General features: G+C 40.0%; 1 protein-coding gene across 1 annotated transcript in view; it reads right to left on the bottom strand.

Annotated features, from left to right (window-relative positions):
* Window positions 1–17,599: 17,599 nt before the first annotated feature.
* pex14 (peroxisomal biogenesis factor 14) overlaps window positions 17,600–27,044 on the bottom strand; it is a 59,726-nt gene continuing 50,281 nt past the window's right edge. The window contains exons 8-9 of the mRNA XM_084069097.1: window positions 22,488–22,579; window positions 17,600–19,993 (exon numbers count right to left, since the gene is read on the bottom strand). Of these exons, the coding sequence (XP_083925223.1) occupies window positions 19,480–19,993; window positions 22,488–22,579 (606 nt within the window). The 3' untranslated portion in view covers window positions 17,600–19,479. The remainder of the gene's footprint in view (window positions 19,994–22,487; window positions 22,580–27,044) is intronic.

Raw genomic sequence — 27,044 nt, 5'->3', positions numbered from 1 at the left:
CATTTTTTGTCATTTTTCGTCACCAGCATTTTTTGTCATTTTTCGTCACCAGCATTCGTCACCAGAAAAAAAACCAGCATTTTTCGTCACCAGCATTTTTTCGTCACCAGCATTTTTCGTAATTTTTCGTCACCAGCATTTTTTCGTCACCAGCATTTTTCGTCATTTTTCGTCACCAGCATTTTTTCGTCACCAGCATTTTTCGTCATTTTTCGTCACCAGCATTTTTTGTCATTTTTCGTCACCAGCATTTTTCGTCATTTTTCGTCACCAGCATTTTTCGTCATTTTTCGTCACCAGCATTTTTTCGTCACCAGCATTTTTCGTCATTTTTCGTCACCAGCATTTTTTGTCATTTTTCGTCACCAGCATTTTTTCGTCACCAGCATTTTTCGTCATTTTTCGTCACAAGCATTTTTCGTCACCAGCATTCACCAGCATTTTTTCGTCACCAGCATTTTTCGTCATTTTTCGTCACCAGCATTTTTTCGTCACCAGCATTTTTTGTCATTTTTCGTCACCAGCATTTTTTGTCATTTTTCGTCACCAGCATTTTTCGTCACCAGCATTTTTTCGTCACCAGCATTTTTCGTCATTTTTCGTCACCAGCATTTTTTCGTCACCAGCATTTTTCGTCATTTTTCGTCACCAGCATTTTTTCGTCATTTTTCGTCACCAGCATTTTTTCGTCACCAGCTTTTTTTCGTCACCAGCATTTTTTGTAATTTTTCGTCACCAGCATTTTCGTCATTTTTCGTCACCAGCATTTTTTCGTCACCAGCATTTTTCGTCATTTTTCGTCACCAGCATTTTTCGTCATTTTTCGTCACCAGCATTTTTTCGTGACCAGCATTTTTCGTCATTTTTCGTCACCAGCATTTTTTCGTCACCAGCATTTTTCGTCATTTTTCGTCACCAGCATTTTTCGTCACCAGCATTTTTCGTCATTTTTCGTCACCAGCATTTTTTCGTCACCAGTATTTTTTGTCATTTTTCGTCACCAGCATTTTTCGTCATTTTTCGTCACCAGCATTTTTTCGTCACCAGCATTTTTCGTCATTTTTCGTCACCAGCATTTTTTCGTCACCAGCATTTTTTCGTCACCAGCATTTTTCGTCATTTTTCATCACCAATATTTTTTCGTCATTTTTCGTCACCAGCATTTTTTCGTCACCAGCATTTTTTCGTCACCAGCATTTTTTCGTCACCAGCATTTTTCGTCATTTTTCGTCACCAGCATTTTTTCGTCATTTTTCGTCACCAGCATTTTTTCGTCACCAGCTTTTTTTCGTCACCAGCATTTTTTGTAATTTTTCGTCACCAGCATTTTCGTCATTTTTCGTCACCAGCATTTTTTCGTCACCAGCATTTTTCGTCATTTTACGTCACCAGCATTTTTCGTCATTTTTCGTCACCAGCATTTTTTCGTCACCAGCATTTTTCGTCATTTTTCGTCACCAGCATTTTTTCGTCACCAGCATTTTTCGTCATTTTTCGTCACCAGCATTTTTCGTCACCAGCATTTTTCGTCATTTTTCGTCACCAGCATTTTTTCGTCACCAGTATTTTTTGTCATTTTTCGTCACCAGCATTTTTCGTCATTTTTCGTCACCAGCATTTTTTCGTCACCAGCATTTTTCGTCATTTTTCGTCACCAGCATTTTTTCGTCACCAGCATTTTTTCGTCACCAGCATTTTTCGTCATTTTTCATCACCAGCATTTTTTCGTCATTTTTCGTCACCAGCATTTTTTCGTCACCAGCATTTTTTCGTCACCAGCATTTTTTCGTCACCAGCATTTTTCGTCACCAGCATTTTTTCGTCACCGGCATTTTTCGTCATTTTTTGTCACCAGCATTTTTTCGTCACCAATATTTTTCGTCATTTTTCGTCGCCAGCATTTTTTTGTCACCAGCATTTTTCGTCACCAGCATTTTTTCGTCACCAGCATTTTTCGTCATTTTTCGTCACCAGCATTTTTTCGTCATTTTTCGTCACCAGCATTTTTTCGTCACCAGCATTTTTTCGTCACCAGCATTTTTTGTCATTTTTCGTCACCAGCATTTTTCGTCATTTTTCGTCACCAGCATTTTTTCGTCACCAGCATTTTTCGTCATTTTTCGTCACCAGCATTTTTCGTCATTTTTCGTCACCAGCATTTTTTCGTCACCAGCATTTTTTGTCATTTTTCGTCACCAGCATTTTTTCGTCACCAGCATTTTTCGTCATTTTTCATCACCAGCATTTTTTCGTCATTTTTCGTCACCAGCATTTTTTCGTCACCAGCATTTTTTCGTCACCAGCATTTTTCGTCATTTTTCGTCACCAGCATTTTTCGTCATTTTTCGTCACCAGCATTTTTTCGTCACCAGCATTTTTCGTCACCAGCATTTTTTCGTCACCGGCATTTTTCGTCATTTTTTGTCACCAGCATTTTTTCGTCACCAGCATTTTTCGTCATTTTTCGTCGCCAGCATTTTTTTGTCACCAGCATTTTTCGTCACCAGCATTTTTTCGTCACCAGCATTTTTCGTCACCAGCATTTTTTCGTCACCAGCATTTTTTCGTCACCAGCATTTTTTCGTCACCAGCATTTTTTGTCATTTTTCGTCACCAGCATTTTTCGTCATTTTTCGTCACCAGCATTTTTTCGTCACCAGCATTTTTCGTCATTTTTCGTCACCAGCATTTTTCGTAATTTTTCGTCACCAGCATTTTTTCGTCACCAGCATTTTTTGTCATTTTTCGTCACCAGCATTTTTTCGTCACCAGCAATTTTTCGTCACCAGCATTTTTCGTCATTTTTCGTCAAAAGCATTTTTCGTCACCAGCATTTTTCGTCATTTTTCGTCAAAAGCATTTTTCGTCACCAGCATTTTTTGTCATTTTTCGTCACCAGCATTTTTTCGTCACCAGCATTTTTCGTCCTTTTTCGTCACCAGCATTTTTTCGTCACCAGCATTTTTTGTCATTTTTCGTCACCAGCATTTTTCGTCACCAGCATTTTTTCGTCACCATTATTTTTCGTCATTTTTCGTCACCAGCATTTTTTCGTCACCAGCATTTTTTCGTCACCAGCATTTTTCGTCATTTTTCATCACCAGCATTTTTTCGTCATTTTTCGTCACCAGCATTTTTTCGTCACCAGCATTTTTTCGTCACCAGCATTTTTTCGTCACCAGCATTTTTCGTCATTTTTCGTCACCAGCATTTTTCGTCATTATTCGTCACCAGCATTTTTTCGTCACCGGCATTTTTCGTCATTTTTTGTCACCAGCATTTTTTCGTCACCAGCATTTTTCGTCATTTTTCGTCGCCAGCATTTTTTTGTCACCAGCATTTTTCGTCACCAGCATTTTTTCGTCACCAGCATTTTTCGTCATTTTTCGTCACCAGCATTTTTCGTCATTATTCGTCACCAGCATTTTTTCGTCACCGGCATTTTTCGTCATTTTTTGTCACCAGCATTTTTTCGTCACCAGCATTTTTCGTCATTTTTCGTCGCCAGCATTTTTTTGTCACCAGCATTTTTCGTCACCAGCATTTTTTCGTCACCAGCATTTTTCGTCATTTTTCGTCACCAGCATTTTTTCGGCATTTTTCGTCACCAGCATTTTTTCGTCACCAGCATTTTTTGTCATTTTTCGTCACCAGCATTTTTCGTCACCAGCATTTTTTCGTCACCATTATTTTTTGTCATTTTTCGTCACCAGCATTTTTTCGTCACCAGCATTTTTTCGTCACCAGCATTTTTCGTCATTTTTCATCACCAGCATTTTTTCGTCATTTTTCGTCACCAGCATTTTTTCGTCACCAGCATTTTTTCGTCACCAGCATTTTTTCGTCACCAGCATTTTTCGTCATTTTTCGTCACCAGCATTTTTCGTCATTATTCGTCACCAGCATTTTTTCGTCACCGGCATTTTTCGTCATTTTTTGTCACCAGCATTTTTTCGTCACCAGCATTTTTCGTCATTTTTCGTCGCCAGCATTTTTTTGTCACCAGCATTTTTCGTCACCAGCATTTTTTCGTCACCAGCATTTTTCGTCATTTTTCGTCACCAGCATTTTTTCGTCATTTTTCGTCACCAGCATTTTTTCGTCACCAGCATTTTTTCGTCACCAGCATTTTTTCGTCACCAGCATTTTTTGTCATTTTTCGTCACCAGCATTTTCGTCATTTTTCGTCACCAGCATTTTTTCGTCACCAGCATTTTTCGTCATTTTTCGTCACCAGCATTTTTCGTCATTTTTCGTCACCAGCATTTTTTCGTCACCAGCATTTTTCGTCATTTTTCGTCACCAGCATTTTTTCGTCACCAGCATTTTTCGTCATTTTTCGTCACCAGCATTTTTCGTCACCAGCATTTTTTGTCATTTTTCGTCACCAGCATTTTTTCGTCACCAGCATTTTTTGTCATTTTTCGTCACCAGCATCTTTTCCTCACCAGCATTTTTCGTCATTCTTCGTCACCAGCATTTTTCGTCATTTTTCGTCACCAGCATTTTTTCGTCACCAGCATTTTTCGTCACCAGCATTTTTTCGTCACCAGCATTTTTCGTCATTTTTCGTCACCAGCATTTTTCGTCACCAGCATTTTTTGTCATTTTTCGTCACCAGCATTTTTTGTCATTTTTCGTCACCAGCATTTTTTCTTCACCAAAATTTTTCGTCATTTTTCGTCACCAGCATTTTTCGTCATTTTTCGTCACCAGCATTTTTTCGTCACCAGCATTTTTTCGTCACCAGCATTTTTTTCGTCACCAGCATTTTCGTCATTTTTCGTCACCAGCATTTTTTCGTCACCAGCATTTTTCGTCATTTTTCGTCACCAGCATTTTTTGTCATTTTTCGTCACCAGCATCTTTTCCTCACCAGCATTTTTCGTCATTCTTCGTCACCAGCATTTTTCGTCATTTTTCGTCACCAGCATTTTTTCGTCACCAGCATTTTTCGTCACCAGCATTTTTTCGTCACCAGCATTTTTCGTCATTTTTTGTCACCAGCATTTTTTCGTCACCAGCATTTTTCGTCATTTTTCGTCGCCAGCATTTTTTCGTCACCAGCATTTTTCGTCACCAGCATTTTTTCGTCACCAGCATTTTTCGTCATTTTTCGTCACCAGCATTTTTTCGTCACCAGCATTTTTCGTCACCAGCATTTTTCGTCATTTTTCGTCACCAGCATTTTTTTCGTCACCAGCATTTTTCGTCATTTTTCGTCACCAGCATTTAAAAAAAAAGTATCAATACAACGATGTAGAAGTACTCTGTTACAAGTAAAAGTCCGGAATTCAAAATGTACTTGAGTAAAAGTACAAAAGTATTGGCATCAAAATGGACTTAGGGTCGGTTGCACCAAGAGGGATTAAGCTTTAACCTGGTTTAAATCAAGGTTTATCTATTAATCCAGTTGCACCAAACTTTAAACCTAGTTTCCACTAACCAGGTTTAGTTTTAAACCATCCTTTTAATCTTGGTTTTCATTTTCACAGTAAACCTGGATAATGTGAATCCTGTTGCACCACTACTTTAAACTCCAATTTAAACGTCAGTAAGGGATTAATTTTAAACTTGCAGTACAGGTGGTTTAAATGTAAACATGGCAGCATATATCAGATGGCTCCATGAAAACGAAAGAGTAGCTCAAAGAAAAATAAGGGACCGTCTAAACCCAGTCGAATGTTATGAGAATGCTGAATTTAAAAGGCGGTTTAAAAGCCATTACTTTTGGCTGCAGGAGATATTTTTAACACGCCTGCCCACATTATCTCAAAAGTGAATAAAAAAAGTAATTCTAATGATATTTGGCTCAAGAGAAGAAGTATTCCTTTTTATTTACAGCGCAAATCCAAGATGGCGGACACACAACAAAGTTTAATCCATGAAATAATCAGTGTTTAAAGTTTTAATCACTGTTTAAAGTTTTAATCACTGTTTAAAGTTTTAATCACAGGTTAAGGATTTAAATCACAGATTTGTTAAGCAATGCTTAAAATTAAGTGGTGCAACACAACTCGAATTAAAATAAATCCTAGATCAACAAATCTTTGATTAACCCTAAACTAAGCTTTATTTAATCCCTTTAGGTGCAACCGACCCTTAAAGTACTAAAATGTTTTACTGAAGTAAAAGTATCAATACTGCAATGTAGAAGCACTCTGTTACAAGTAAAAGTCTGGTGTACAAAAGTATTGGTATCAAAATGTACTTAAAGTACCAAAAGTACTGAAGTACTGAAATGTTTGAAAATAGCAGATCTACAAGCTCACAACGTGGTAGTTAGTTACTTTCCCACCACTTAGATTGGATACTTTCAAACAGCTGATGCATAAAATAGGGTCAAAGTGGTTCAACTGATTTTGACAGTTTTTTCACGAAAAATGACGAAAAATGCTGGTGACGAAAAAATGCTGGTGACGAAAAATGACGAAAAATGCTGGTGACGAAAAATGACAAAAAAATACTGGTGACGAAAAAATGCTGGTGACGAAAAATGCTGGTGACGAAAAATGACGAAAAATGCTGGTGACGAAAAAATGCTGGTGACGAAAAAATGCTGGAGACGAAAAAACCTGTTAGGAGTACGTTTCAGGCAATTTAAAGTTGATTGGTAGTGACTTTTTTTTTGGTCCCTAACATTCATCGAGCTCTGGACTTAGTCATTTTTTTTCCGTTTCGGTAGTGATACTACCGAAACGAAAAAAAAATTGTTCCCCCAAAAACCTGTTAGGAGTACGTTTCAGGCAATTTAAAGTTGATTGGTAGTGACTTTTTTTTTGGTCCCTAACATTCATCGAGCTCTGGACTTAGTCATTTTTTTTCCGTTTCGGTAGTGACACTACCGAAACGAAAACAAAATTGTTCCCCCAAAAACCTGTTAGGAGTATGTTTCAGGCAATTTAAAGTTGATTGGTAGTGACTTTTTTTTTGGTCCCTAACATTCATCTAGCTCTGGACTTAGTCATTTTTTTCCGTTTCGGTAGTGACACTACCGAAACGAAGAAAAAAATTGTTCCCCCAAAAACCTGTTAGGAGTACGTTTCAGGCAATTTAAAGTTGATTGGTAGTGACTTTTTATTTGGTCCCTAACATTCATCGAGCTCTGGACTTAGTAATTTTTTTCCGTTTCGGTAGTGACACTACCGAAACGGAAAAAAAAATGTTCCCCCAAAAACCTGTTAGGAGTACGTTTCAGGCAATTTAAAGTTGATTGGTATTGACTTTTTTTTTGGTCCCTAACATTCATCGAGCTCTGGACTTAGTAATTTTTTTTTCCGTTTCGGTAGTGACACTACCGTCACCAGCATTTTTTGTCATTTTTCGTCACCAGCATTTTTTCGTCACCAGCATTTTTTGTCATTTTTCGTCACCAGCATTTTTCGTCACCAGCATTTTTTGTCATTTTTCGTCACCAGCATTTTTTCGTCACCAGCATTTTTTCGTCACCAGCATTTTTTCGTCACCAGCATTTTTTGTCATTTTTCGTCACCAGCATTTTTTCGTCACCAGCATTTTTCGTCACCAGCATTTTTTTGTCATTTTTCGTCACCAGCATTTTTCGTCATTTTTCGTCACCAGCATTTTTTCGTCACCAGCATTTTTCGTCACCAGCATTTTTCGTCATTTTTCGTCACCAGCATTTTTTTCGTCACCAGCATTTTTCGTCATTTTTCGTCACCAGCATTTTAAAAAAAAGTATCAATACTACGATGTAGAAGTACTCTGTTACAAGTAAAAGTCCGGAATTCAAAATGTACTTGAGTAAAATTACAAAAGTATTGGCATCAAAATGGACTTAAAGTACTAAAATGTTTTACTGAAGTAAAAGTATCAATACTGCAATGTAGAAGCACTCTGTTACAAGTAAAAGTCTGGTGTACAAAAGTATTGGTATCAAAATGTACTTAAAGTACCAAAAGTACTGAAGTACTGAAATGTTTGAAAATAGCAGATCTACAAGCTCACAACGTGGTAGTTAGTTACTTTCCCACTACTTAGATTGGATACTTTCAAACAGCTGATGCATAAAATAGGGTCAAAGTGGTTCAACTGAATTTGACAGTTTTTCGTTTCGGTAGTGTCACTACCGAAACGGAAAAAAAATTACTAAGTCCAGAGCTCGATGAATGTTAGGGACCAAAAAAAAAGTCACTACCAATCAACTTTAAATTGCCTGAAACGTACTCCTAACAGGTTTTTGGGGGAACATTTTTTTTTCGTTTCGGTAGTGTCACTACCGAAACGGAAAAAAGAATTACTAAGTCCAGAGCTCGATGAATGTTAGGGACCAAAAAAAAAGTCAATACCAATCAACTTTAAATTGCCTGAAACGTACTCCTAACAGGTTTTTGGGGGGACGATTTTGGCCTCCACACTTAGTGATTTTTTCGGATTTAACTTTCGTTTCGGTAGTGACAAACTTTCGTTTCGGTAGTGACACAATGGTGAAAAAAAAAGAAGTCACTATAAAGTACTACCAATCAACTCTAAATTGCCTGAAACGTACTCCTAACAGGTTTTTGGGGGGACGATTTTGGCCACCACACTTAGTGATTTTTTCGGATTTAACTTTCGTTTCGGTAGTGACAAACTTTCGTTTCGGTAGTGACACAATGGTGAAGAAAAAAAAAGTCACTACAAAGTACTACCAATCAACTGTAAAATTGCCTGAAACGTACTCCTAACAGGTTTTTGGGGGGACGATTTTGGCCTCCACACTTAGTGATTTTTTCGAATTTAACTTTCGTTAAACGAAAATTACCAATCAACTCTAAATTGCCTGAAACGTACTCCTAACAGGTTTTTGGGGGGACGATATTGGCCTCCACACTTAGTGATCATTTCGGATTCAACTTTCGTTTCGGTAGTTTGATTACAAAATGTAAGTTGTGTAAAAAATAATCTGACTATACTAAGTTGTTATTTGTTTGTTTAAGTCAGGCTATACTCTACTCAGAGTCATAAGTTTACAAAATGTACTAAAGTACAGTGAATGTCTGTGCGATTTGTCTCCATCACTGAAAATAACGTATATGTAAACTGATGTCATGTGCAGTTGGGGTGAAGAAAAACAACCATTTCACTCCTAATAATACCTATTTGATTTGACATCCTGACTTGCTGCTGTAGCTGAGGCTTGAACCTGTTACCTGCGGCTCACTAGTCAGTGACTCTATCCATTCACCTACAGCTGTTTCCTTGGAATCTGCGGTTCTGAAACCTTTTGTTGTCAACCCCCCAAATTGACATGTATTTGGGCAGTGGACCCCAATGTGAAAAGATGTAGTGTCAGGGCCCCCCATGAAAAAGATTTATATTTATGCTGTAACACATTTTTTTTAAAGTTATTTGTCTTGTTTGTTGTTCAAGTCAAAGCACCAGGAAGGCTGTACTTGTCAGCCATCTGTTAGCTCAATGGGTTGAGACGCAGTATTCAAGATCCAGAGGCCATGAGTTCAAATCCCATTGATGTCTTTCCTATGATTCTTTCCTTTGCAGACTGGCTTCCAGAAGATCAACTGAAAACTACCAGGAAGGCTATATTTGTCATCCAACTGTTAGCTCAATGGGTTGAGACGCAGTATACATGATCCAGAGGCCATGAGTTCAAATCCCATTGATGTCTTTCCTATGACTCTTTCCTTTGCAGACTGGCTTCCAGAAGATCAACTGAAAAGTACCAGGAAGGCTGTACTTGTCAGCCATCTGTTAGCTCAATGGGTTGAGACGCAGTATTCATGATCCAGAGGCCATGAGTTCAAATCCCATTGATGTCTTTCCTATGATTCTTTCCTTTGCAGACTGGCTTCCAGAAGATCAACTGAAAACTACCAGGAAGGCTGTACTTGTCAGCCGTCTGTTAGCTCAATGGGTTGAGACGCTATATACATGATCCAGAGGCCATGAGTTCAAATCCCACTGGTGTCTTTACTGTGATGCTTTCCTTTGCAGACTAACTTCTAGAAAAACAAGTTAAAACCACCAGGAAACCTGTAACTCTCAGCCAACAGCTTAGCTCAACTGGTAGAGCGTCTGTCCAATAACATGACTTGACTTGACTTGAGTGGGTTCGATTCCCACTCGAGTCAAGTGTCCCCGGTAACTTGAGGCAACGGATAAATTGACTGATATCCTTAGTGATGCTTCCCTTTGCAGACTAACTTCTAGAAAAACAAGTTAAAACCACCAGGAAACCTGTAACTCTCAGCCAACAGCTTAGCTCAACTGGTAGAGCGTCTGTCCAATAACATGACTTGACCTGACTTGAGTGGGTTCGATTCCCACTCCGAGTCATGTGTCCCCGGTAACTTGGGGCAACGGATAAATTGACTGATATTCTTCGTGATGCTTCCCTTTGCAGAATAACTTCTAGAAAAACAAGTTAAAACCACCAGGAAACCTGTAACTCTCAGTCAACAGCTTAGCTCAACTGGTAGAGCGTCTGTCCAATAACATGACTTGACTTGACTTGAGTGGTCAAGTCAAGTCAAGTCAAGTCTACGGATATCAGTCAATTTATCCATTGCCCCAAGTTACCGGGGACACTTGCCTCGAGTGGGAATCGAACCCACTCAAGTCAAGTTAAGTCATGTTATTGGAAGCTAAGCTAAGCTGTTGACTGAGAGTTACAGGTTTCCTGGTGGTTTTAACTTGTTTTTCTAGAAGTTAGTCTGCAAAGGGAAGCATCACTAAGGATATCAGTCAATTTATCCGTTGCCCCAAGATACCAGGGACACTTGACTCAAGTGGGAATCGAACCCACTCAAGTCAAGTCAAGTCATGTTAATGGACAGACGCTCTACCAGTTGAGCTATGCTTTAGGCTGAGAGTTACAGGTTTTCTGGTGGTTTTAACTTGTTTTTCTAGAAGTTAGTCTGCAAAGGGAAGCATCACAGTAAAGACACCAGTGGGATTTGAACTCATGGCCTCTGGATCATGTATACTGCGTCTCAGCCCATTGAGTTAACAGATGGCTGACAAGTACAGCCTTCCTGGTAGTTTTCAATTGATCTTCTGGAAGCCAGTCTGCAAAGGAAAGAATCATAGGAAAGACATCAATGGGATTTGAACTCATGGCCTCTGGATCATGAATACTGCGTCTCAACCCATTGAGCTAACAGATGGCTGACAAGTACAGCCTTCCTGGTACTTTTCAGTTGATCTTCTGGAAGCCAGTCTGCAAAGGAAAGAATCATAGGAAAGACATCAATGGGATTTGAACTCATGGCCTCTGGATCATGTATACTGCGTCTCAACCCATTGAGCTAACAGTTGGATGACAAATATAGCCTTCCTGGTAGTTTTCAGTTTATCTTCTGGAAGCCAGTCTGCAAAGGAAAGAATCATAGGAAAGACATCAATGGGATTTGAACTCATGGCCTCTGGATCATGAATACTGCGTCTCAACCCATTGAGCTAACAGATGGCTGACAAGTACAGCCTTCCTGGTACTTTGACTTGAACAACAAACAAGACAAATAACTTTAAAAAAATGTGTTACAGCATAAATATAAATCTTTTTCATGGGGGGCCCTGACACTACATCTTTTCACATTGGGGTCCACTGCCCAAATACATGTCAATTTGGGGGGTTGACAACAAAACGTTTCAGAACCACAGATTCCAAGGAAACAGCTGTAGGTGAATGGATAGTCACTGACTAGTGAGCCGCAGGTAACAGTTTCAAGCCTCAGCTACAGCAGCAAGTCAGGATGTCAAATCAAATAGGTATTATTAGGAGTGAAATGGTTGTGTTTCTTCACCCCAACTGCACATGACAGCAGTTTTATATCAGTTTACATGTACGTTATTTTCAGTGATGAAGACAAACCGCACAGACGTTCACTGTACTTTAGTACATTTTGTAAACTTATGACTCTGAGTAGAGTAAAATATCTATAAATCCTTAGTACATGTTATTATGTGCCCTATAGTAAAGTGAAGACAGTTCATCATTTACAACTGTCTGTTAATGTGAGTTTCTCCTTACCTGTTGCAAACTACCTGGCTTTCATGAATGCAGATGCCAAACAATTACTAGAATTATCTTTCATGTTTAATATATGATTCGTAAGACATTCGTAAAGAGTGTGTTGACCATTTGCTAACGTTATCATGGGCCTTGTTGTAAAGTGAAGACTATGCATTATTATTTCATGTTTAACAGTGATTAGTAAAACATGTGACATCAAAAAGTGGCAAAAGTAACGTTATATAGTATACAAGTATACAACAATTTATTAAGATATAAAATGTAGCAACTCTTGGCCACAGCACACACACTGACATTTAAACAAAGAAATTAATCACAACAGAATCACAGAGTAGCAGCTTGGAGCCTCTGCAGTCACCACCTCCCAGTGCAAGTTAGCTTTAGCTGCTAAGCTAAACTGCTAAGCATGGAGGACATTACTAGCCTACACATCAAAACAAACATTGTGATTAAAAAGAAACCTGCCATCTTTCAAGAAATTTGGGGACAGTTCATGCAGTTTATGGAAGGTAACCCTTTAGGACCTGTGTAAATAAATAATTCTGCTACTTCGTATTGTGGGAGGGAAATTCATGACCATATCTTATTATTTTTGTTTGTTTGTTGGTTGTTGTTGTTGTTTTTTGTTTTGTTTTTATGTCTTTGTAACGTTTTGTTTAATTTTTGTTTTTGGATGCCAGATGCTATGTATATGTATGATTGCTATGTGTTGTCTTTTTGCTTTATTTTTGTTTGTTGTTTTATTATAGACATTTACTACAATTGCCATATTGTTGTGTTATATACCTGAAAATGCCAAATAAATATATTGTTTAAAAAAAACAAAAAAAAAACATTGTGGATACAAACAGCCACCATCAAAATACCCCCTAGTCATAATGCTACTTCCTGTGTGTAAGATTAGCCATTTTATGTTACCTCGATCACCTGCAACAAGACAGTTAAAACACATAAAACATGAATTAGACATATTTCTGTCCAGTCTGCAACTGCATCACTGTTCACTTCCTCCCTAGTAGGCTACTGCAGGTGTAATGCAGGTAATCAGTGTGTTGCCAGATTTTGCAAAAGAAACAAGCGGACAGGTCTATGAAAACAAGCCCAAAAGAAGCAACTAGGCTCAGGCTCATGATAACGTCTGCAAATGGTTTACATACTCTTTACGAATGTCTTACGCATCATTTGCTTAACATGAATGATAATTCTAGTAATTGTTTGGTGTCTGCATTCATGAAAGCCAGGTAGTTTGCAACAGGTAAGGAGAAAGTCCACATTAACAGACAGTCATAAATGATGAACTGTCTTCACTTTACTGTAGGGCACATAATAACATGTACAAAGGATTTATAGATATTTTAGGAATGTTTTACAAAGCATGTTAAACATGAACAAACACATTAACAGACAGTTGTAAATGATGAACTGTCTTCACTTTACTATAGGGCACATAATAACATGTACTAAGGATTTATAGATACTTTAGGAATGTTTAACAAAGCATATGTTAAACATGAACAAGCTACCAATAGCTTGTATATATTATGTAACATCAGTTACAAATGATTTAATAATCATTTACAGATGTATTATACATGGCTTATTCATGAATAGTTACTAATACCTTTATAGATGATTTGTAACCGTAGTTATAAAGGTTTTAGTAATCATTTACGAATGTCAATAAACAGGTTGTTAATGATTTGTTAATAGTCTACAAACTGCTTATAAACGTTTATAAATGCTTTAGAATGGGTCGTTACAAATGATTTAATAATCTTTTACAGATGTATATAAATGGCTTATTCATGAATAGTTCACTACTTACTAATACTTTACAAATGATTTGTAACTGTAGTTATAAAGGTTTTAGTAATCATTTACGAATGTCAACAAACAGGTTGTTAATGATTTGTTAATAGTCTACAAACTACTTATAAACGTTTATAAATGCTTTATAACGGGTCATTATTGTAAAGTGCTACCAAATCATTTGTAGTTTGGGAGATATTTAACTTTAAGCGCCCAATGAATTGTCAATGCGGCCAATGGACATTTAAAGGCAGGCTTACAACTACATACTTACGCCTAGTAACCTCAATCATACTTTAAAATGTTCATCTTACTGTGGACATGTTTGCCTGAAAAGGAATCTTTGAAATGTTTAATAGTTTAAGAATTGTACTCCTTTACAAGTTCAGAGATTTAGAATGGAGGTCGATGGACGAATTTGGGACCTCAAAAAAACACTTTCACCTAGAAACTCCATTCACAGTTCAAAAATTCCACCTTACTGTGGACATGCATGCTTGAGATTTTTTCTTTGAAATCATTTGTATTTTGGGAGATATTTAACTTTAATCGCACAATGCATTGTCAATGCGGCCAATGGACATTTAAAGGCAGGCTTACAACTACATACTTACGCCTAGTAACCTCAATCATACTTTAAAATGTTCATCTTACTGTGGACATGTTTGCCTGAAAAGGAATCTTCGAAATGTTTAATAGTTTTAGAATTGTACTCCTTTAAAAGTTCAGAGATTTAGAATGGAGGTCGATGGACGAATTTGGGACCTCAAAAAAACACTTTCACCTAGAAACTCCATTCACAGTTCAAAAATTCCACCTTACTGTGGCCATGCATGCTTGAGATTTTTTTCTTTGAATCTTAAAGGGGCTACACCATGAATTAAAAAAATATATATTATATATAAATATTGCCCCCTAATACGTTTTAAACAGGTTGTAAGCCTAAAAAACATCCAGATATTTTTTCTCACAATCTGACTGTCTGTCATTCCAAGCTTTTTCAGCTGCAATACCAAAACGTCCTATTGGGCAGGGGGGAGCTACTGAGCAATTCTGTCTGGCCATCATCAATGCAAAATCAGGGCAAGTGACATCACTTGCCCTGCCATTCTGAAATGGCCTGTTCAGACACGCCCATTCAGGAAATCCATGAAATGAGCATGAATGACTGAATGTTAAAAAAATATATTTTTTTGGGTACAAGAGACACTGGGGAGCCCAAAAAATACTAAAAACCAAAAAAAAAATGAAATTCATGGTGTAGCCCCTTTAAGTCTTGGGACTCAAGACCCAAAAGAGAAATTTGATGTCTCCCCGGGAGCCGGGACCCAAGCCTCAAGACTATTGAGCTAAAAAGTTTGTGAACCACTGCCATTTAGAACAGTGGTTTTCAACCTTTTTCATGCCAAGGACCCCTAAATTGACATACATTTGGCCGCGGACCCCCATCTGAAAATGTTTTGTGCCAGGGACCCCCAGAAGATTTGAGTTAAAAATGTATATATATTTCAAAGATATGCACACATTTTCAAGATTTTTCAAAAATAGCAGATCTACAAGCTCGTAGCGCGGCACTCGGTGCCGCGCTATGAGTTTGTAAACCCACCGTAGAGGCAGGAACTAAAATCTCGCCTCCCCTAGAAAATGAAGTAAAAGACTGACTGAAAAACAAGCAGTGAAAAAAATCCAAACTATATAGTGGTCGTCTGACCATTAGCCCGCCTCGTCGTCCATTCACGCGGGCAGGCAGCTAATCACCACCGTATCCATTCAGCAAAGCGACACTCGCCTATATAGTGATGCAAATATACAGTATGCCTTTGTCTTCATGGGGCACCAGGAGTGCCAGGGGTGGGGGTCTGGGCCATCACCTGTACTGAATACCGGTCAGGTGGGCACACTGGACATCTGGGCACACAAGTTTCTAGACAACTGGGCACACCGGATAAGTGGGCATACGGACATCTGGGCACACGAGATGAATGGGCACATGGACATATGGGCACACAAGATGACTGGGCACACGGACATCTGGGCACACGAGATGACTGGGCACATGGACATCTGGGCACACCGTATGACTACCAAGGATTTTTGTGTTCCTTTGATATTTAAGTACCCCCCGCCCCCCCCACTGTGAGAGAGAGACGGTGGGAGACATTGTGTAATGTCTGTTACTGAGATAGTGTATTGCAGTGTGTCCTTGCAGTTCTGACAGCATCCTCATCCATTTGTTGTGAGCTGTGTATTGCCTCTCCCATGTGTGTGTGTGTGTGTGTGTGTGTGTGTGTGTGTGTGTGTGTGTGTAGGTTGAATCGGTGGAGACTCTTACATTCTAACCCTAACCCTAAACCCTAACCCTAACCTGGGTGGAGGGTGATTATGCGGGTGAACTCAGTGGAGGAGGGCCATTAGGTGTAAGCAGTGGGGAGGGACCACTAGGTTGAATCAGTGGAAACTGTCACATCCTAGGCCTATACCTAACTCTCATCCTAACCCTAGGGGGGTGATTATGCGGCTGTCTGAGGGGGGGAACTCAGGAGCGTCTGCTCAGGAACTCAGGAGCAGACAATTCACAGCAGGGGTTCACTAATCTCTGGATTTCATAGAAAGGGGGGGGGGCACATCAAAGCAGAGTGCCCAGCTGTCTTGTGTGCCCACTTGACTGTGTGCCCAGTTGTCTTGTGTGCCCAGTTGACAGTGTGCCTAGTTGACTGTGTGCCCAGCTGTCTTGTGTGCCCAGTTGACCTGTATGCCCAGACGGCCGTGTGCCCAGTTGGTTTTTGTGCCCACCTGACCGGTTACCCCTGTACTCACCTGGCATAAAAGGGGCTCTGAGAGCAGCTTGAGCCATTCATTACTAAACTACAACATGAAGAGACCACCGCTCAATAATTGATTGATTGATTATACTTGCTTATTGTTTTTATTAACGTTTTTCAGTTTTGTAGTCAGTGTGTAGTGTTGTTGTTAACTTGTTTCCCCCGAGATTTTTCCCCGAGTACCCCCTCGACACAGCCTGGTCTAGCTCGACAAAGTCGCACCTTTTCAGCCTGGCTTGACGTTCATGGAACGGAATAAACCAGGCTGTACGGACCAGACTTTGTCAAACCTGGATTTGACTTTCTCCTTTAGTGTAATAGGCCCCAGAAAGTCTTCTTTGGCCTATTGGCTGCGTGGCGTGGTTTCCAAAATTAGCTGCACGCAGACATAAAGACACTCATGCACAGACACACAGAGCGCAGGTGAAAACATAATCTCCGCCTCCTGGACTGTCAGAGCTAATGATAGCTCAGATTCAAGATAAGATTTATTGAACTTCAGACAATGCAGAATAGATGTAGGTTACTATTGCAGGTCTGCTACAACTCTGTTCTTTTAAATCAAAGCCGAAGACCTTTCGGTTTGCTGCAGACAAAAACGAAACATTCTGCATTGTAAATGTATTATTTTTCTGTTATCTTACTTGCTTTTATTTTTCTATTGCTTCATTACTCTCGTCATAATGTCTTAATGTTTTATGTATATAACTTTGAATTGCTTGAAATGTGCAATACAAACTTGCCTTGCCTTGCCTATTGCTCAAATCTAAGCTGTCAAAATTAAATGTGATTGATATTAATCAAATTAATCCTCCTAGTTCATGACATCCCATTTATGGTACTTTAACAATCTCAAGTTTAATTTATACTCCATTGCGCAAGGTGTTGCTTGCCAAAAAGTCAATGCTTAGTGTTATTCTCAACAACTTATTTGAAATGAATGTGACCAAAACAGCTAGTGATAAATGGGATTTATTACAATTACAGTATATACATTTCTGGTTGATATCAGACAATTATAAGCAGGGTACAGAGACACTTTAGGACCACTTCTTTTCTACTTCACTATTCCCCCTCATCAGCCAAACTCGGTCGTTCATAACCAAATCCAGTTGTAAACAAGAATAAACAGTGAAAAAACATCTCATTTTACAGTATTATGTTCTATTGTCAAGTCATCCTTTACACAGAAAATAGGCGTTTGACAGTGTGCAGGCAGGGTATACTGTGACTACTGTCACACGCAAATGTTCAATGTGCCTCTAGTTGTAACTGTACTAGAACAGTATAAAATGCCATTAGAGTTCTCCTCAATCGTGGACTCTTTTCTCGTCAGCTGGAGACAGAGTGAGTAATTCAATATGAGCATTCATTTGTTGGTTTCAGTTTCAATCAGGGGGTATTCACTTTTTTTCAACCCCTACCCTCTTCCGCCTCCACACTTTGAGCCAAGACCAGGCACACCAAAAGAGAAAAAAAAAAGTTCTGCAACTTCCATCTGTGGCAGCGCTCATTGTTTTTACCACAGTTTAATTACAAAATATTGGCGGCGTTTTGCGTAAAGATTGCTCACTGTGGGAGGCCCCTATATAATTTGGACCGGAGGGTTTGTCACGGAATATAATATAATGCAACAGGGCTTTCGGTATTAGATTTCCGCTTTTAGCCTCCTTGACATTTCAAGCTGCATGAACTAATACATCTGTTATTTGTTGATCATTTGATTATTAACATACTTCACAAACCAAATCAGCTGCCCTGCTGGAGACAGAGATGCCGCTGAGCAGACAGCCTGGGCTTTTTCACCAGCCCCCCATCCCCCCTGCCCACGCACACACACACAGGCATACACACACGCAGGCATACACGCAGGCATACACACACACGCACGCGCACGCACACGCACGCACGCACACACACACGCACGCACGCACGCACGCACGCACGCACGCACGCACACTTCAGCCGTCAGGGAAAAGAAAAACGCATTTATCTGCCACCCCTCCTGCTTTGAGTGTATGAACACAGTCTGTGACACCGGCATGGAACAAAACCCGTCATCACATTCTAATCTCAAATTTCAGGGCTTTTATTTCACCCAAATGCCACTCTGCTGGCCTTGTGAATTATTGACAGACTGACACCAATGCGAAAGGACACATAAAAGAGGCTAAAAGCTCCATGCCCTGGAAGAGCCTGTCCTCTCCTATTGCCGCCAACAGGGAAGACAGGAGCTGTGCTAATGATTCTCTGGAACTTCATGGTGACTTTGAGGCTAGGAGGCACCTCCGGTATGACTCCTGACCCAAAACTGTGGTACACAAGCGGGGTTGGAGACGTGCCATGTACTGTACAGCTTCTTTGGTCTGTCACTACTGCTAGCTCCCTGTAGTCACTGTGGCGCTGCCAGAGGCTCAGCAGCATGTGTGGCTGATCAACTCATGAGAGTCGCCTGAGACGATGAGGTACTTGCATACAGGTTCTTGAAAGTAATTTTTTTTTGTGTGAATATTGCTCGTTCATTTCTCGTTCCTGCTGAAATCCCACATTGTGTGTGGCTTTTCACGCTGAAAAGTAAATTGAGGTAAGCTGGGTGTCAACTAGGTTGCTTCACCCCCTTCCCACCTCTGCTCCTTTTTGCTCTTGATTAAAAGGTAATAATAATAAAAATAAAACATTAATTGGGGGGAGAAAATTAAATGAAAAACAAAAACCGAACACAACCCCCCCCAAACAAACAAACAAAAACAAAACAAACTGATAACATAAAACTGAGAATGACTCACTCAAGAGGAGCAAAAATGAAACCAGTGGGCTGAAATGAGAAGCTGTGTTACAGTATTGTTGACAGTTCTAATCCACCTCGCTCTCATTGCTCGCCCCCTCAGGCCTCCTCAGTTTGTCCACCTGCTCGTTGATCTGTCCATCCCCGCCACGGCGGTCCTCCGTCTGCATGCTCACGAGCTCCCCTTCCTCCACATGGCTTACATCCTCCTCCTCCTCCTCCTCCTCTTCATCACCATCATCATCATCATCTTCCTGCTCCTCCTCTTGCTCCTTCTTCTCCTCCTCCCCCTGCACCTCCATTCGGACCTGGTCTTTCAGATCCAGGGGGAGCGTGGCTCCCAGGCACAAGCCGCCGGCATGTCCGTTGATGCCGACGTGGGCGCCGTCGGGGTCCCCCAGGACGTCCTGGGGGCTGTGGTGACCATCTTTGATGGGGGAGGAGCACGCAGACTCATTACTTACGGGGGAGATGTCGCTGCTGCTGTGCGTGTGGTTGACGGACGGCGGACTGGAGGCTGGCTTCAGGGGGATCTGCCACGATGGGATCTTGGGAACAGAGGGCGTGGCAGGGAACTGCCTCCTGTGTGGCACAGACAGGACATGAGGACAAACATGGCTAGAATCAGGCCTGATCACAATGTCACCAAAGCAGGAGTCATCAATGTGTCTGTGGCAAATTTTAGATTCTTTTTGTTTGACATATAACATTATAATGTTGCCATTTTGATCATAAGACCCAATTACTGAATGTCAGTCTCCAGGTTTTCTCCAGAATATGTATGACACTGATTTACTATGACACTATACTATATGGCACATTAATTAGGAGTCCACTAGGACAGTGCTTCTCTAACTGTTTTATTTTCAAGGACCCCCATAACAAATGGAACCAAATGGACCCGTTCCATGTGTGCACAAATGGAACAAATTTGTTCCATTTGTGCACTCTCAGAGTTACAGACCTGTAAAGGCTATAGCTCTTTATGTGTTTGTGGTAATTATTATTATCCGCTCATTTGTATGTCCATGGCAAAAATAGAATTTTGACAAAAATGTCCACCACAAGCCAGCATGGCGATGACCCCTGCACCAAAGCATTGCTGTGATCAAAGTGCTTGAAAGTACACAGCATATAATCAGCAGTAACTGGGCGTATTGCGGCAAGAGAAAGAGCCCCTGTTCAAAGTAAGATGTTCAAATGAGAACAGAACATACATGTCTTTTTGTCCCTAAATTGCCAGATGTTTGTCACACCTGGTAAAGATGGTCTAAAATGTTTTTAATTGCATCCTCTGCAGCGTTTTCAGATCAAAAACTCAAAGCTGTATCTTAAAAGGGATCATTGCCGACGGACTGAATAACAACAGTTTACAGCGGTTTCGGATCATTTGAAGAGAAGGGGAACCAGCTTAGTGACAGATGGTTGTTGTGATTTACCCCATCACCAGAGAAGTAATTGAGGGAGACAGGCAAAAGTGTAGAAAGCAAATGACCTGAAAGGCCTTACTACTGATTAGGATGTACAAGACAAACAAAACATGCTCAACCCTACTGTTCTATGCCAATTTTCTGACTTTTGTCAGTTTTCTGACATAAACCATTACTTGAGGCTTCATTAGCAGCAATGATACATAATCATGCATGCTAATGGCTAGTATAAATCAGGATATCCAAAGTAGTGACAGACGGTACCTGACTAGATTGGGCAACCGAGGCGAAAAGAACGGGAAGAATTCTAATACGATTCAATGAGACCTTTGACAACATGACCTCCTTTAAACCTGGCATTAGCATGCATCTTAAATGTTTTATTTTTTATTATGAAGGTGCTTTTCATATTCATACTGTATGTATTCAGCTACGTACAGTATAATACCACCATTACCTACTTACCAATATATACATATTATATATTTTTGTATTTGTGCCTCTATTCATTCAGGACTGACTACATAAAGGGTCATACCAGGTTGGAAGGTTCAAGGTTCAAATGTATTTGTCAGCAATACCAATTACAGAGTTTGAAGGTTTTGAGATAAAGCAAAAGTGCCGAAGCTGAGATGAATTGGACATGTGCGGAGGAGGGATGAGGGGCATATTGAGAGAAGGATGCTGGAGATGAAGCTGCCAGGCAAGAGGAGAAGAGGAAGGCCAAAGAGGAGGTTTATGGACGCAGTGAGAGAGGACTGCAGGAGGTTAGAATGACGCTGATGGGTATTAGCCAAAAGAAGAAGAGTATTTGTACCTCTCTTTCGACTAAGAAATTATGTAGTAGCATTTTAACACTTGTGTGCAATTGTGGTTGACAGCATTGATGTACAATAATTGTACTTTAATATGCCATCTATCACAATTGTAGCACAATTTGTGAGTTCTACTCTCAGGAAGGATGGCGTGCTCATGTCATTGGTACACTATATATATATATATATATATATATATATATATATATATATATATATATATATATATATATATATATATATATATATATATATGCACACACACACACACACACACACACACACACACACACTCTGCACATTATACCATATATATGTATACATACAGTATATACTGTACGTATGTGTGTGTATATATAGACTAGAGGTTTGTGTGTAATGTAACATTATTTTTTTATGTCATAACCTGTTTAAGGTGAATTACAAAAATGATTACAACATCCCCATTGCCTTGTTTCAATTGTTTTAAATACAGTACATACATACCGTATATAAGATTAAGAATGTATGCTTACGTTTTCAGAGGGAAATAATAAAGTAACTGTGTTTGGATCTGTCAGGCACATTTTCAATACCAGCCAAATAATTTGTATGTGGATGCAGAAGACTCATTTGAATACAAAGGTTAATAGTATGTCTGTTTATTTGGCACTGGACACAATTGAGTCAAATACATCACGTTAGACATGGCCACCCGGAGGTTGCCAAGCATTGTCCTATTGCTCAGGGATGTGATCAGCAACTTTAAAAAAAAAAGAAAAAAAGGAGGAAAACAGTGTCTCCCGTACCCACATTAGATATACAGTAAACGATCTAGGTAGATCTAGTTACCTGCTGAGCAGTAGGCCTTTCAAAGAAGCTATCTCACCCTTCAGCTCTCCAACGCTCTGACTGTCAAGGATACGGTTGGTTGCAGAGGATGCCTGTGAGATGGAGTAAGTGAGATAAAGGTTAACAACTTTCAACCTGGCGCACCCATTTTGGGAATGTCACTATAGGCAATTAAAAAAAAAATACATATGAAATTAAAAATAATTCATAAAAGCTCAAATATATCTAAGTAGATCTGCTATTTTTGCTATTCGTTGTACAACAAATTATATAGGGCTTAAGTGGTTAAGGGCTTAAGTGGCACACACACACACACACACACACACACACACACACACACACACACACACAGTTCAGGTAACATGGATGTTTACAGTAGAAGGTTATGGACATGTTCCGCACTTATTTCACTGTTTCTTCTGCTTTCACTTACTGTAATTGTAAAATGAGGACCCAATTTGTACAGAAAGAGGAAAAAAAGTTTTGTTTGAGGGCAAACAAAGGTAAACAAATATAGCAGATGCAAATCATAGATACATGATCTTGTGTAGTCATCAGTTACCATAGTACAACTTCACAATAGTCTGCCTATGAGGCTGCATGTTATGACAGAAAGGAAGACAAACAGTCCCAGTACTGTCATCTTTACGGCCATCATTACTCAAAATGGCTACTGAGAGTGAATCATGCCATTTTTACATAATTTTCCATACCGCCTAGGAAAGATTAGGGCAGGCCAGGAGTTTTGGATAATGGCCTCATCTTGAACAATGGTATCATTCATGAGGGCAGACCTTAACTTGGCAGTTTGTTTTGTTCTTTTTGTCTTTTATCAAAGGTGAGTGTTATCATTGCACTTGGCATAGCATGAATTGCTACAGGGGAGCGACGGCTAATTGTCACATCACGCAAAATATTTGAATGGCAAATTGGCGTTGAAAATCCGTCTCTGTGGACTTTTATTTTTCCGGGCAGGGGCATCAATTGTCAGAGGAAAATATAAGCTGATGTATGTTTTGATGATAAAACGCAGACAAATGCAAAGGTGATGGCAATGACCTTCTTTGTTAGTGTGCAACTCGCGAGCAAACTCTCCGGGAACACAAACGTGTGGCATATTAAGTGGGCAGGCGATTGAAAATCCACACAGAAAACTCCTCAGTTTTAATTTAACTCTGAGAGCATAAAAATGGACCCGCAAGGACCCATAAGAGAACAGGATTTTACTAGCACATTCTGGTAGCGTGTTTTTCTTTCTTTTTTTTCTTTTTCCAGACGGCTGATGTTCAAGCTGATTGCACCTGCATTCCTCGATCCCCTTCCCTCAGTCTATTCCTGAAGAAAAGTACAAAGCTGGCTGGGAGAGAGCAGGGAGAGGACCACGGGGAGGTGAGGCAAAGGATGGGGTGGGGGTGGGGGGTTGTTCTCAGGATAAAAGAAAGCTAAAAACTGTAATTAAGACTCTCCTGACTCACCAGAGGCAGCTTGTTAGGAAGCGCAGACCCCCTATCGAGGGGAGAGGGATAACTCGGACTCTATCGCTTGTAATTAAATCTAAGAGAAATTAATTGAATCACATCTGAAAGGGATCAGACTCATTTACAGTGGAACGAAGGAGGGAGGGAGGGAGTGGAAAGAGAGGAGAAGTGAAAGGAGAGAGAATCGCAGAAGAGACGGCAGGGTGGAGTAGGTGAAAGTATTTGGCTTCTTATCAGCTCCTAAACCTGCCTGATTAAGACAATGTTTTTTAGAGGTGGCGCAATCGAGGCCTGGTGAGGACACTCTTATTACAGCCTTCACCTCATTAGAACCATTCTAATCCCTCCGCCTCCCCAAGGCAGCCACATAATAAGGCTGGAATCTGCCTCACTCTCATTTTACCTTTGGAGGGGGGGGGGGGGGGGGAATAATTGCTCCGAGCAATTCCAGAAAAAGGGGAGGACATTGAAAACAGAAGTCTACATGGTTACGTCATGAACATGGCGTAACACTTGACATAACACGAAAATGTGGTTTCATAAAGGAGATGGTTCATAATAGAAAGCGTTTTTTTGCACGATAATAGCAAAAGATTGCCGTTCTACAAGCTTGCATCTCGTTGCCTTGCAATGCATTGTGAGATTGCAGATTGGCTATTATATCTTATTATATTATATATAATTCATAATATATTTATAATATATTATATATATATTGGCTTTAAGCAGAGGCATGGATCCACAGGTTTGGGCAAACAGAAATCAGCCTCACCTTTATAATTCGTTCTTTCTATCTATCTATCTATAGTATAACTTGTTTGAATTCTTATCTATCTCAAGTATTCTAAACATAATACAAAACAAAGATGGCAGCATTTGATAAAAAATATACAATTATTTAGAAGAGTATTTTAATTTTAATTTTAATATTTTAAAAGAGGATGTTAGCCTAGCCTGTAAGATTGGCAGTAATATCCTTTTTTTTTACAGTGTAAATCCACAGAGATTCCTGTTAACTGGTGTAATAGCATTGTAACTAATATGTCTCGGGTGGTTGCCTGGATATGATAGGGGTCAGACCCTTTCGGCTGCTTAACTAAGCGCTTCAGGGAAAATAAATAAATAAATATATATTACAAGCACAAAAAAAGAGCCTCAACTCCAGCAGCACCCAAGGACGGCAACGCACATCCAGCTAAATGAAGATAAATGCCTATGGACCATTAGCAACAAGATAAGATCTTTAACAAGCCTTGTTTAAGAGTGTCTGAAGGCAAATTAATTCACAGTTACTCTGCCGGCAGACAGTGTGCTTTTGTGTAATGCATGTATATTTATGATAGAATTAGTTTCAAAAGGAAATTCCCAGAGGAGCATTTTTGAGTGGAAAACACTGGTACAGTGCAATTGATTTCAGTCTATTTATGCACTTTCCCACTGGCAGTTCATCTCGCGCAAGCAAAGAGAGGCGGGTTTCTAATCTTCTATGTGCATCCACTAATAAAGAGAACTATCAAGCAGTTGCGACGGCGGGGCAAACACTGTTAACTGGCAGATTTGTAATGATAATGGAGCAGAAATAGACTAGGCTGTTTAACATTAGAGACGAATCAGCCTGAAGCAAATTCATCCTTTAGCCAGCCATTTAACATTTAACAGCAGTGGTAAGAAGCAGCTACACGATAATACTCTTAAAGAAGTCATGATTACAGAGAAAAATGGCAAAAGAGTCAATTTGTCCCAGCCCCTGGAGCCTTATACGCACTGTGTGCGTGTGTGTGTGTGTGTGTGTGTGTGTGTGTGTGTGTGTGTGTGTGTGTGTAAATGCAAGTCAGGCTGACTCTCTAAACTGACTTCCATAACGAGGTCCCCAGCTTGGGGACACTGTACGCACACAGCAATTCAGTGGTTTCCTAACTATAAGAAATGTTTACTTAGCAGCCGAGGGAACAGAAGTCTCCATGTGTTTTGGGTTAAAGGCACATTTCCGCGTTGAGAGGTGTAATTGCCAAGCAGCGTGGCGCACTTCGAGCGATGCGGCGAGGCAAACCAGAAAGCCACGAACGACGAATGATAAGCAGCTCCACGGCTCCAACATGTGTTTCTAATCACGCGCCCCGGGACCTGAAAACAATTTCCCAATTTCCCCTATGGCCCGAGACAACAGAGGGACCTTACGCTGCCTCACAAGGAAAATTTAAGATCCAACACTATAGCTATAAAGCAGAGTTTATGATTTGTTTAATGGGTGTTTTGATGTGAAATATACTTTTTATACACTGCCGCCGTCCAACAAGGCACTCATGGCAAATGAAGTAGACACTTTTTAATCCAATCTGTGTATCGTGATGAAGAATGAAAAGAAAAACATCCTTCGTTGCTCCGTGCCTTAGAGGTAGCTCATTGTTTAAAGTGGGCCTTGTTGCTTGGCTGAGCGTGAACCTTCAGCATGTTCCGTTTTAAGTCTACGTGGGTTCAATTAGGGCGTTGTTCCCACGCAGACACACACTCACACACAGCTGATGTATGCCGACACTCCTTTCAAGTCAGTTTAGAGAAACTGTGTGCCGTGTGGGGGAGAACAGCCTAAACGGCGCAAAATGAGCTATGAGTCGTCAGTTTTTGATGAACCTCATCCAGGAGAGAGATTCATATTTTTCTTCCCCGTTTGGGCCAAAGCAGATGTGTTCACATATGTTTTCCTGCAGGATCCAGATGCTATACTCAAACACCCATGTGCTTAACAAGCTGTGGACATAAAACATTGTCTAAGATAGACTCTTTTCCAAAGCACTTTTTTAGGGCCCAGGACCATAAAGCGATTTATGACTGCTGTTATAAAAAGCAAGCAACATTTCATCCTCTCACTTAAGTTGAGCAGTATTTGATGTGGTGCATTTTAAGACGAGTCCCCTGGACCTAAACTGTTATAATCCTGTGCAGATTATGAACAAGGCCAATAAAAATCAAGGTGAGGATGAGCAGTATTATGACTGAAAATGATGATGCCATGATAAGATGCACCATATTGTTTTTGATGGCGTATAATAAGGCTGTCTATCTTAGCTGGTTATGGGTG

This window comes from Gymnoscopelus microlampas (assembly GCF_963454915.1).
Source record: "Gymnoscopelus microlampas genome assembly, chromosome: 10".
In the NCBI taxonomy this organism is placed as follows: Eukaryota; Metazoa; Chordata; class Actinopteri; order Myctophiformes; family Myctophidae; genus Gymnoscopelus; species Gymnoscopelus microlampas.
This window is presented reverse-complemented; position numbering and strand designations above follow the sequence as displayed.